We start from the raw sequence: 12221 nt of genomic DNA on the forward strand, positions 1-12221 counted from the left end.
AAACACAGACAAGCATACAACAACTGGGAGAGATTAGACAAATACCTAGGTGGGAAAAGGAGAAGAAAGGGAAAACACTTAGGGGTAGGACTGAGGTTAATCGACTGCAAAATAAAATTCGGAGGACTTAACCCTAAGGAGCAGGAAAGGCTTGATGAAAAAGCCAGGTTTTAACCAGGGATTTAAATTTCTGCAAAGAAAGCTCAGAATGAATGAAAAGAGATAGTGAGTTCCAGAGAGCAGGTGCAGCAAAGTAGAAAGTATAGTGTTTCATAGATTCGAGAGAGGCATTCTTTGGACTGGGAAGAAGTAACCGATAGTCGTTTAAAGAGCGGAGGACACGGCAAGGTGAATAGGGGATGGTCAGAAATACTAGATTGGGTTGACTGCCAGAGCTATGAACTTTGAAAGTGAGCATAAGAACTTTGAAGAGAATGCGCTGCTCATTTGGAAGCCAGTGATGCATCTTAAGCAGTGAAGAGATATGAACTGAACAATGGGCGTGACAAAGGAGTCTCGTGGCAGTATTCTGTAGGGATTGCAGTTTTTTCTGAAGTGACTGGTTACATCCTAGGTATACTATGTTGCAATAATCTAGTCTTGTAAATAAAGACAAGATGAGTGCTTGGAAAGAATCATGGTCAAAAAATGTCGAATTGAACACAATTGTCTAAGTACATGCAGTGGTACCTTCTGAACCTTTCTATCTACAGTCTGAGCCTTGTGGTTTGGGAATTAATGGGCATCAGACAGTACATTGTTACCTGGGCTTTGCTCTATGTACCACACACATTGTAATCACCAGCCTTTGATTTCCTCTCTGCAATTGCAGTTACCTTAACTGAGAGGAAGGGGACAACCGGCGGTCAGCCGCCGATGACCAGCGTTTTATCCCCTGAGCAGCAAGTGCGGGACCGCTGCACGACGAACTGCCCACAGATGAAAGGGTTGGCGAGTCCTTTGATTAGCGCTGGCGAAGGAGCGTCGGCGCTCTTGGACCTGGAAAAAACAACTCCATCGCTCCCGAATTATTCAACCACCATGTCCAAAGGAGTGGAGGAGTGAGTTAGAGGTATATGCTGAAACGGAGGACGTTTACAGCAGAACCCGAATTGGCGGAACCACACCTAAACACCTATGAGAAATCAACTTGGAGTTTTTGGCTCCCGTGGAGGTTACATTGAAACCATCTGGAAGGCGCTTCGGGACCTAACAGTGGCAGTAAATAATTTTGTTTCAGATATAATCTTATTGGAGAGTTACATGGACAATTCAACTGAACCCTTTGAGAGTAAAAAATTGATATAACAATGATTCTACATGAGCAAGAAGTGGTTATGATTTTGAAAATGATAATAGACCAGAAATTTTGAATAATAAAATGAATATTATTATAGATGATTAATATCGAGATTATTGTTTTTCCCAGAGTTCCGGGTATGGCTCCTAAAGTTTTCCTCAGAAATATTTCCTCAAATTATTACTTTAAAAGGAGTGAAGCCTTTGAAAACTGGGATTACTTTAATCAGTGGGATTTGAATTAGAGACTTAAGTACAGTATATGTATTGTTAAATAATTTCTGGTTTTTAAAAGAGAAAGAATGTAATCAGATGTATTATTTCTAACTAATATTGGACAATAAGTATGTTTTCAATGAAATGATTTGACTATACACCGTATTGGCCTTGAAGAAGCCAACCAGATGATCAATGTGGAATAATGAATTAGACGAGTAATATCTGGGGATAATCAGGTTAATACCACGGGGGGTTTTTCTGTTTACTGTTTAATTGATCTCCTTATCTTGTTTCACTCTCCCTATTTAGTGGTCTAAGGAAGAGAATAGAATTACCTGACTGAAATAATTCCTACATATTACTTTCTCTGTATTTCCAGCAACTTGTTTTATCGCTTGTAAAAATTAAAATGGTTATAAATAAAAAAATTTAAAAAAAAAGTAATCACCACCTTTTCTTCTCTGTCCTGAGCCCTCACCCTTTGAGTTCTTCCATCCTCTGGTGGAATGTTTTCAGCTTCTCCCTTCTCTCTTCCCTTTCTCATGCAACCCCTACCCTGGGGCCAGTATCTCTCCTTCTCTCTCTTGTCACCATTTCCTCAAGTACAAACTTAGGGGACAATTCTATAACAGGGCACTTTCATCTACGTGTTCTAATAATGGGTGGGGAGTGCCTATTCTGTAATGGCATTTGGATGCCCCTATTACATTACAGAAACCAGTGTAAACTCCACTGGCGTCATGACCATTTATGCCAGGTCTGTGGCAGGCATAAATGGTGCACCTAAGTGTGCCATACTATGCATGTAATCTATAGTATTCTGTAAATTGAGTGCATAAGTTGGATACATGCCTATGCCCCACCCGTGTGTATGTCTCCCTTGCAGGGCCGCCGAGGGGGGGGGGGGCAGGGGGGACAAAATTCCCAGGGCCCGGGCCTCCAGGTGGGCCCGGCGCCGCAGTCCCACCTGCCCTCCGTTGTCAGAGCCAGTCTTCTTAGGCTGGGGCAACAGGAGCGGTCGCACAGGGCCTCACGCCTCCAGGGGACCCGCGGCGCTTCCTGTTGTTCCCTGCCACATCGTTGGCGTTGCTCAGCTTATTTTCTTCCAGCTGGCCGGCAGCCGCCCTGCATTTAACAAGTTGCAGCGGCAGCGAAAAAGCAGGCTCACCTCTCCTTTAAGCCCTTCCTCTTCTCTTAGCGTGTACTGATGTAATTTCCGGTTTCCGCGAAGGCGGCACAGTGCACGCTGAGAGAGAAGGGGAAGGGCTTAAAGGAGAGGTGAGCCTGCTTTTTCGCCACCGCTGCAACTTTTTTTTAATTTGTAAAGGTCTTTATTGTGCCTTCAGTTTTTCACCACAGCCCTCCTTTCCTTCCAGCCGCTGCAACTTTTAAATGCAGGGTGGCTGGAAGGAAAGGAGGGCTGTGGTGGAAAACTGAGGGCACAGTTGGGGCTGGGAACTGAAACTCGGGGGGGGGGTGTGTGTGAAAAGGAGGGTAAGTTGGGGCCTGGGGCGAGTCACTGAACATGGAAGGGAAGGGAGGGGAGGACAGGGAGCAAAGGAGAATCACTGGGGATGGGGAGGGCAGGGGGAGAGGAGAGTTGCTGTGGATGGATGGAGGGGAGGGGAGGAGAAATGCTGGACATGGATGGAAGTGAGGGAAGACAAGAAGGAGATGCAAATGGATGGAGGGGAGAGAGAGGAGAGGGCAGGAGACAGAGGAAAATCACTGGATGTGAATGAGAGGGGAGGACGGGGGCAAAGGAGAATCACTGGACATAGATGGGAGGGGAGGGCAGAGGAGAATTGCTGGACATGGGAGGGTAGGGGGGAGAGGAGAGTTGCTATTGATGGATGGAGAGGAGAGGAGGAGAAATGCTGGACATGGATGGAAGTGAGGGTAGACAGGAAGGAGATGCACATGGATGGAGGGGAGAGGAGAAATTCTGGCTACGGATGGAGGAGAGGGGAAAGTTGAAATGCTGGATATGGATGGAGGGAAGGGAAGAGAAGGACATAAGATGAACATGGATGGAGGAGAGGGAAGAGAGAGGAAGGAGATGCATCCTGACGGAGATGAGGGACAGGGAAAAGAGGAGAAAAACTGCACATGGCTGGAGAAAATAGGCAAAAGCTGGATCCACTCTATACCTCCTCCAGTCAAGTCCACGGAGGACCCAGCTTTTACCTATGGATGTAGGGCAAGAAATGAACAAGAAAGGAGGAAAGTAAAGAAATAAATGGAAAGGAAACCCTGGAAGTGGAGTTAAGGGAGCAGATAGAGAGCAGCAGAATCAGAGTGGACCAACATGATCTGAAAAACAGTCTCAAGACAACAAAGGAGAAAAAAATCATTTTATTTCATTTTAATATTTGGAATATGTCCAATTTGAGGATTTACATCTGGTGTCTTATTTTGCAATGTATAGCAATGTTTTGTTTTTCTGGTATTGTGCTGCATGCAGAATCTGTATGCTAATTTGGTTTCTGTCATTTTGGGTATACTGGGGTGGGGTGGGGTGGGTGGGCCCCAGCGAACTGGTCTGCACAGCTCCTTGCAGTTGCTAAGACCGGCCCTGTCTGTTGTCGACCGTCTGCCCCCGGGCCGGGCCCCCTGCATTGAAATCACAGCGCCTCTCACCTCCGTGTGAAAGCGCTGCAGGCAGCAGCAGATCGTCTCCCTTCGGGCTTCCTTCCCTCTCTGTGTCCCGCCCTCACGGAAGTTATGTCAGACGAGGACGGGACACAGGGAGGGAAGGAGGCCCGAAGGAGGGAGGCGATCTGCTGCTGCCTGTAGCGCTTTCACATGGAGGTGAGAGGCGCTGTGATGTCAATGCAGGGGCCCAGCCCGGTGGTGGGTGGAGGGGGACGGGTGGAGGAGGAGCGGCGGCGAACTCAGGGGGGGGGGGCGGGGGGGCCTTGTCCCGGGCCTGGCCCAGTCTCTCGGCAGCCCTGCTCCCTTGCAGTTACATGCTAATATACATATGTGCTGCCTTCCTTATAGAATAGGGTATAATGTACTTATGCATGCAAAGTGCACATAACTACACACTCGTAGTTATAGAATTGCTTTTTTAGACTGCAAGCCATCCGGGGACAGAGAAATAAATACTGTACCTGAATATAACTCACCTCACCTTGAGCCAGGAGTGTCCTGAGCTGAACTTGTGCCCTGACACAATAGTAGTACCCCTGCCCCACCCACTGCACCTCAGCCATTGCAGGGGAGACAATGGATGAGGACAATTTTTGCTTCCTCCCTCCCTTGAACCCTGTGCGACTGCACCATCCAGACAACTCTGTCTTGAACTACTAATGAAAAAGGTGTAAGCTAAATTCAAATAAATCTAACAAGTCCTCTTCAGCTAGGTGTAGACTTCTTAATACAGTGCACTAAGGGGCCCTTTTACTACAGCTTAGCATGCTAACAGAATTAGCACATGCTAAATGCTAAGAAGCCCATTTGATACCTATTTAGCATGTCTAATTCCCTTAGTGTATGCTAAGCTATAGTAAATAGGCCCCTAGATCATTCGTAACCTTTGTTGCCTTCCCTTCTCACTCCATGGAGCTTGATATGCTATGCAACTTATTTGTTAATGCAAACATGCCTTGGCTTGAAACACTGGACTAGATAGGGCTATGTAGTCTTTAAATATCATTGTATTCTAATTTCTTTTAAAACATCCTTTAAAAAAACATTTCAGTTGATCCAAAGAATGTTATAGAAGAACTCACATGAAGCTTTTACAAATGTGCAGTGGTAAAATTTTCTATAGTGAATATTACAGAATTGTAATGAATTTACAGCAGGACTCGACAAATCCCTGGTGCCAGATCACCATGGTGCTTAGAAATTGCACCCTGGCCCCAAGATTTCATACTCTCTCAAATTTTTCTTTTCCTATTTGCAGTGCTGTCTCTGAAACGGCTTTCCTGGGTCTGCACAGTGATCGGGCTCTCCACATACTTGAGCCGCACTGTGCGGGAGGTTCGGGAAGTCTGAAAGAGTTACTGCTGATCTGGTAAGAGATTCTCACCCCTCTTCTGCACCCCCCCCCCCCCCCCCCCACCCTGCAAGAAAAATTAAAATTCACTGTAATGTTGGAGGGGTGGAGAAGGAGAAGCGAGGCTGCTGGCTCCTATGTGTTTAGGCTGGCTCCTAGATATAGTGAAAAATTGTCGAGGCCTGATTTACATTATTACAGTATCACAGGCTAGACACTGTTAACATTGGCATTATAGTAAGAAAAAAAAACATTTTTGCCTTTAGCATCCATTAGATATATACTACCTGTTTTCTTCCTTCTCCAGCAGATTGCGATAGGTTGTTATTTCCTGCTCTAGTCTCATCTTGGTGTTGAGCAGTATCTTATGCTCACAAAGTTGTTTCTCAATCCCCTTCTTCACATCCTGAAGTTCTTTCTCTAAACCTTCAATCACTGATGTTAAATTCTGTAGCTGCATCTGGTACTGCTGCTCCATGGCATTCAGAGAACCTTTCAACCCCTTTCCCTGTAAAAATCAAATCATAGTTTTAGATAGTTGGCATCTATATATGCTTTTTCTCCAGTTTTAATAACAGGAAAGTATTTGGATGTCTGTCTGGCATTTGTTTGTAAATTTTTTTTTTTTTTTTTTTATAAAGGAGGTAAAATTACACCCATGGCAGTCAGCACTTTTTAAAAAAAACTGGCTGCCATGAGTTTTGCACTGGGCCGTACCCAGATACTGATGCTCAAAATCTAGGTAGTCAATGACTGCTGAAATTCAGCAAATTAGGACAGTTATGTGATCTAACTTGTCATTATAGTTATTTGGATACTGGTGCAGAATATCAGCAGTACCCAGATAACTTTCTTCTCTGCTTTAGCTCTGTCCTTGGACTATCCTGACACTACCTGGATAGTGCTAAGGTGGTCAGCCATGATTTTCAGCAGTATTATTTTATTTATTTATTTATCTGTTTGTTGCATTTGTATCCCACATTTTCCCATATTATCTGGATAATATCACTGCCTGGGCCTGTTAAATGAGAGTTATCTGGCTAACAGCACTTACTAACTGGATAACTTGCTTTAAATATGAACCTCAAAATTTATAAACTGCTTCCTCCTCCAAAGCAGTGTACATAAAAAGAAATATGTAAAACAACATTGACTGCACTATTCCTGAGGGAGAAGCATGCGCCATATTACCAGATAACAATTGAATTTAATCAGAATACTGCTGAAAATATACAGTATAAACCAAGATTCACCCAACAAGACTATGCTCATTAATCACCATTAACCTCAGGAAAAAGCCATGTTTTGACTTTTTTTTCTTGAAGACCAAAGATTACAGTCTTGCCAATTCTCCAAGGGGAGATTTTCACAATTGAGGAATTGCCACTGAAAAAGCATGGCTCTGCCATCACTCCTGCTGTATTCTTGGCACTATGCATAGGACTCATCCTTCCTTGTATATGCAGAAAGGTAATCTGACTGTTTTTGCTAGTTCTTAGCTGCAGGTGGGCTTACATTTGTAGATTTCTTTTAAACCCTGCTGTATTTTAATATTTGCTGTTCTGTGCATTCATACTGTAAAAGTATACTGTCCTTTAAACTGAACTTCTTATGTAGAGTTTACAAAGAAACTGTATATATTTTTTCTGCTCATAACCAGTGCTTTTTTTGTAGGAAAAAAGGTGCTGGTACTCATACCATGCCAACCTTAAAGGCGGGGTCACTATCTATGGCTCCGCCCCATAGTAGCCACACCCCCACATTAGCCACATCCATTTTACTAGCCATGGAGCATATAAAAATGTAACATTGAAAATAGTACACAAGTCCCTAGGCCCAAAACAAGAACACTGAAGACTGATTATAAACTAATAAAAATGTAGACAAAAAAATCAGCTGAAACCTCCCAAAACCAGACTCTGGTATGCAGGATATCACCAGAAAAAACAAAAAAATGTTCACCTTGCAATAAAAATAGCAGACATAAATTTCAAATATTCCGATCACTATATTACAAATTAACAACTACAAATAAAACAAACAAACAAAATAAAAAGCACAGCTACCACTTTATCTTAAAATAACAACAAAATTCTTTTTTCTACCTTTGTTGACTGGCCATGTATTTATTTATTTATTTATTTATTTTTATTACATTTCTACCCCGCGCTTTCCCACTCATGGCAGGCTCAATGCGGCTTACATGGGGCAATGGAGGGTTAAGTGACACTTCTTTTCATTTATGTTGGTCCCAGTTTGTGGTTTCTACTTTCCTCATATTTTCTTAACTCTATTGCCAGGATTTCCTGTGTGCCATTTTTCTCTCCTCCTGTTCCTTTCAGCTTTCTTCGATTTTATTTTCTGCCTTTATCCACGTTTAGTTCTTTCTTACTATCCAATCTACAAGCATTTTTCCCCTTGCCCCCTCTCTCCTCATCCAGTATTTCTCCCCTTTGTCCCCTCTTTCCTTATCCAGCATTTCTCCCCTTGCCCTCTCTCTCTCTCCATCCAGCATTTCTCTACTTGCTACTTATCTCCCCATCCATCATTTCTCTACGTGTCCCTTGCATTCTCTCCCCATCCATCGTTTCTCCTCTTGTCCTCTCTCTCCCCATCCAGCATTTCTTCCCTTGTCCCCTCTCTCCTCATCCAGTATTTCTCCCCTTTTGTCCCCTCTTTCCTCATCCAGCATTCCTCCCATTGCCCTCTCAATCCAGCATCTCTCTCCTTGCCCCTTCTCTCCCCATCAGAATTTCTCCCTTTTGTCCCCTCTTTCCCCATCCAGCATTTCTCCCCTTGCCCTCTCTCTCCATCCAGCACTTCTCTACTTGCCCCTTATCTCCCCATCCAGCATTTCTCCCCTTGCCCTCTCTCTCTCTCCATCCAGCATTTCTCTACTTGTCCCTTGCCCTTTCTCCCCATCCATCATTTTCCCCCTTGTCCCCTCTCTCCCCATCCAGCATTTCTCCCGCTGCCCTCCCCTTTTCTCCCCCTGCCCTCCTCTCCATCCATGGCCAGCAATTCTCCTCTCTCCCCTGCCCTCCCCTCCTCTCCAGCGATCTCTTTTCTCTCCCCCTGCCCTCCCCTTCTCTCCATGTCCAGCGATCTGTTCTCTCCCCCTGCTGTCCCCTCTCCAGCGATCTCTTCTCTCACTCTGGCCTCCCTTTCTCTCCCCCTCTCTCCATGTCCAGCGATCTCTTACATAAGTACATAAGCACTGCCATACTGGAAAAAGACCAAGGGTCCATCAAGCCCAGCATCCTGTCTCCGACAGCAGCCAATCCAGGCTTCAAGAACCCAGCAACCCCCCCCCCCCCAAAAAAAAAAAAAAAAATTAATAATGTTCAATGGACTTTTCCCTCAGGAATCTGTCCAAACCCCCTTTAAATTCTATAAGGCCAGCTGCTGTCACTACATTCTCTGGCAACGAGTTCCAGAGTCTAACTAAACCTTCATATCTCTGCAACATCAATTGTATCTTTGTACCCTGTTATGGTGATGCCATAACAGGTTTCTGTAAGCCACATTGAGCCTGCAAATAGGTGGGAAAATGTGGGATACAAATGCAATAAATAATAATAATAATAGTAAAGAAAAACTTTCTCCTATTTGTTTTAAATCTACCATATTCTAGCTTCATCTTGTGTCCCCTGGTTTTGCTGTTGTTTGAAAATGTAAACAAACGCTTCACATCTGTCTGCTCTACTCCGCTCATTATCTTGTAGACTTCTATCATATCACCCCTCAGCTGCCTTTTCTCCAAGCCGAAGAGCCCTAACCTTCTCAGCTTTTCCTCATAGGGAAGTCGTTCCATTCCCTTTATCATTTTCGTTGCCCTTCTCTGCACCTTTTCTACTGCCTTTATATCTTTTTTGAGATGCGGCGACCAGAATTGGACACAATACTTGAGGTGCGGTCGCACCATGGAGCGATACAACGGCATTATAACATCCTCATGTTTGTTTTCCATCCCTTTCCTAATAATACTCAACATTCTGTGCGCTTTCTTAGCCACAGCAGCACACTGGGCAGACGTTTTTAACGTCTTATCAACGATGACTCCCAGATCCCTTTCTAGGTTCGTAACTTCTAACACGAAACCTTGCATGACATAGCAGTAATTCGGGTTCTTCTTACCCTCATGCATCACTTTGTACTTGTCAACATTGAATTTCATCTGCTACTTGGACGCCCAAGTGGCAGATGATGTAGGATAGTTTGAAAATTGTCTTCATACAGGGCAGTTTTCAAAGCCTTTTACATAGATATGTTTACTGCATGAAATCTGCTATTTCTGAATCCGGATAAAATATAGTCTTCCAGGGTAGGATAGCCCTATTTGACATTTGGAAGACTAGGGAACATCAGTGCTATGCATATGAAAGGTGCCCTGACTGCTGCTGAAGAAGCAAATAAGAAGTAAAAAAATCAGCATGGGATCTCTGAGCTGCTGCATGACTCAAGGCTGTTCCATGGTTCCACCTTCTCCTTTGGCATATGGCTTTTTCCTGAGAAAGCCTGTGCTGAAAGAGGGTGCAGGAACAAAGCAGGCTTTCAGTCCTGCTGCAGCTTGGAGGACCCTTGCTTAGTTATTTCATGCTGCAGCCTGGGCTGCAGAGATTATTCTAGCCATCAGTGTCAATGGAGATAACATAAGGAGGAATCTATCAAAGCTTGAAGAATTTGCCAGCTAGCATTTAGTGCCAAAAAATGCAGCTATGCATCTGAGCTGCAGTAACCCAAGGGAGTGGTATAGGGGTGAAGTACTTCTGTGCACAAAAGAAGAGTGGGACCTGGTGGTGGCAGCGTATCTGATAATTTTAAAGTGGCCAAACAAGTAGAAAAGGTGACAACAAAAGCCAGAATGATGTGTGTGGGTGCTTAGGGAGAGGATTGACCCACAGAAAAAGGATCCGCAAGATAATGGCTCTGTATAAGCTTCTGGTGAGACCCCATTTAGAGTACTGTATACAATTCTTGAAATTGCACCTTCAAAAAGATATATAGAGGATGGAGTTGATCCAGAGGGCAACTACTAAAATGATCAGTGGTCTTTATCATAGAGCATATAGGGACAGGCTTAAGATCTCAGTATGTATAAGATCCGGTATGTATACTTTATAAGAAAGGTGGGAGAGGGGGAGATATGATACAGACATTTAAATATCATCATGGCATAAGCACAGGGCAGAGAAGTAGCCTAATGGTTAGAACAGTGGGCTGGGAACCAGAAGGGCCCAGGTTCAAATCCTACATCAGCTCCTTGTGGGCTTGGGTGAGCCACCTTACCGCTCTGTTGTTTTGGAATGGCCAGAGATGGTGCTGGAAATCTTACCCCACTTAGGGCATGCCAATGAAACTATCACAGTTGTGGCAACCCCATGAGTCATTTACAGTTTACTGCCTGTGGGCAGCAGGGACTGGCAAAAAGATCAAACTGCATAATTAGTGCTTTCTTCCGGACTGACAAAAGATCAAACTGCATAATTAGTTCTTTCTTCCTCTCATTTACTACTGTCTTAGTTTTATCTAATTTGACCCTACCACTGTCTCTATACTGTGATTTGAATGGAGTCCTGACTGGGAAGAATGCTATATATTGTAAGATTCTAAAAATGTGTCATTTGTGTAGCTACTAAACCTTCTATGATCTTAACAAATAAAGGGACAGATGCTACTGGGATTCCTTTGTGTCACGTTCCCTGTCTATGCAGAGTATGGGCACCGGAGGACCAGGTGGCCATTTTGGTTTTGAGCTTGTTCCAGGTTTGGGCGGCCATCTTAGTAGGGGGCAGCTTAGGTTATGGCAGCCATCATGGAGTAGGGCAGCTTCAGGAAGGAAGCCCATATTTGGGCGTAGGGTGTCACCGATGGGGGCAGCGATCTTGATTTCAGCTGTGCTAGTTTGGGCCTAATTTCTACACTATTTAAGACTCTACTCTCAGTCCTTCCGTGCTTCGGCTTCTACTCAGTTCGCTGATTAGTTGCAGTGTCCCTGGTTTCGACCTCTGCCTGCCTCTGGATCTGCTATTGGCCGCTGCCTGGTATCAACCTCTGCCTGTCCCTGGATCTGCTATTGACCGCTGCCTGGTATCGACCTCTGCCTGTCCCTGGATCTGCTATTGACCACTGCCTGGTATCGACCTCTGCCTGTCCCTGGATCTGCTATTGACCACTGCCTGGTATCGACCTCAGCCTGTTCCTGGATATGCTATTGACCGCTGCCTGGTATCGACCCCTGCCTGTCCCTGGATCTTCTGTTCTCTGCTGCCTGGTCTAACCCTGTGGACTTTGTGCTGGACTTTGTTCTCTCTGCTGTTGGCTACCCGCAGTCAGGGGGTCAACCTCTGGGGAACGATGGGAGACACAGGGGGAACTCGAGGTTTTTGACCGACAGCCCGGTGAGGGGTTTCCCTCATCGAGTACAAGGGCTCACCTCTCCTTGCGGAAAGCATTACACTTTGGATCTTTTACTATAGGAAAACTGCCATCCTATATAATAAAACGCATCTCCAACATTCTGAAGCTGACTGCATGGCTGAGGCATTCCTGCTCTCTGTATCCATCTCCTGAACTGACATCACGTACTTCCGGGTTCGTCACAAGCAGAAGTGACCAACCACATGAGGTTTCTCGGCTTCAGAATGTTGGAGGTGCATTCTATTAAATAGGATTGGTCAGTTCCTTGAAGCACAGC

At 44.8% G+C, this 12221-nt stretch overlaps 1 protein-coding gene across 1 annotated transcript in view; it reads right to left on the bottom strand.

Moving 5' to 3' along the window:
* KRT222 (keratin 222) overlaps positions 1 to 12221 on the bottom strand; it is a 140476-nt gene that overhangs the window by 65075 nt on the left and 63180 nt on the right. Inside the window, exon 5 of the mRNA XM_030220475.1 lies at positions 5812 to 6032. Within this exon, the coding sequence (XP_030076335.1) occupies positions 5812 to 6032 (221 nt within the window). The remainder of the gene's footprint in view (positions 1 to 5811; positions 6033 to 12221) is intronic.

Source organism: Microcaecilia unicolor, chromosome 12 (genome assembly GCF_901765095.1).
Source record: "Microcaecilia unicolor chromosome 12, aMicUni1.1, whole genome shotgun sequence".
Lineage (NCBI taxonomy): Eukaryota > Metazoa > Chordata > Amphibia > Gymnophiona > Siphonopidae > Microcaecilia > Microcaecilia unicolor.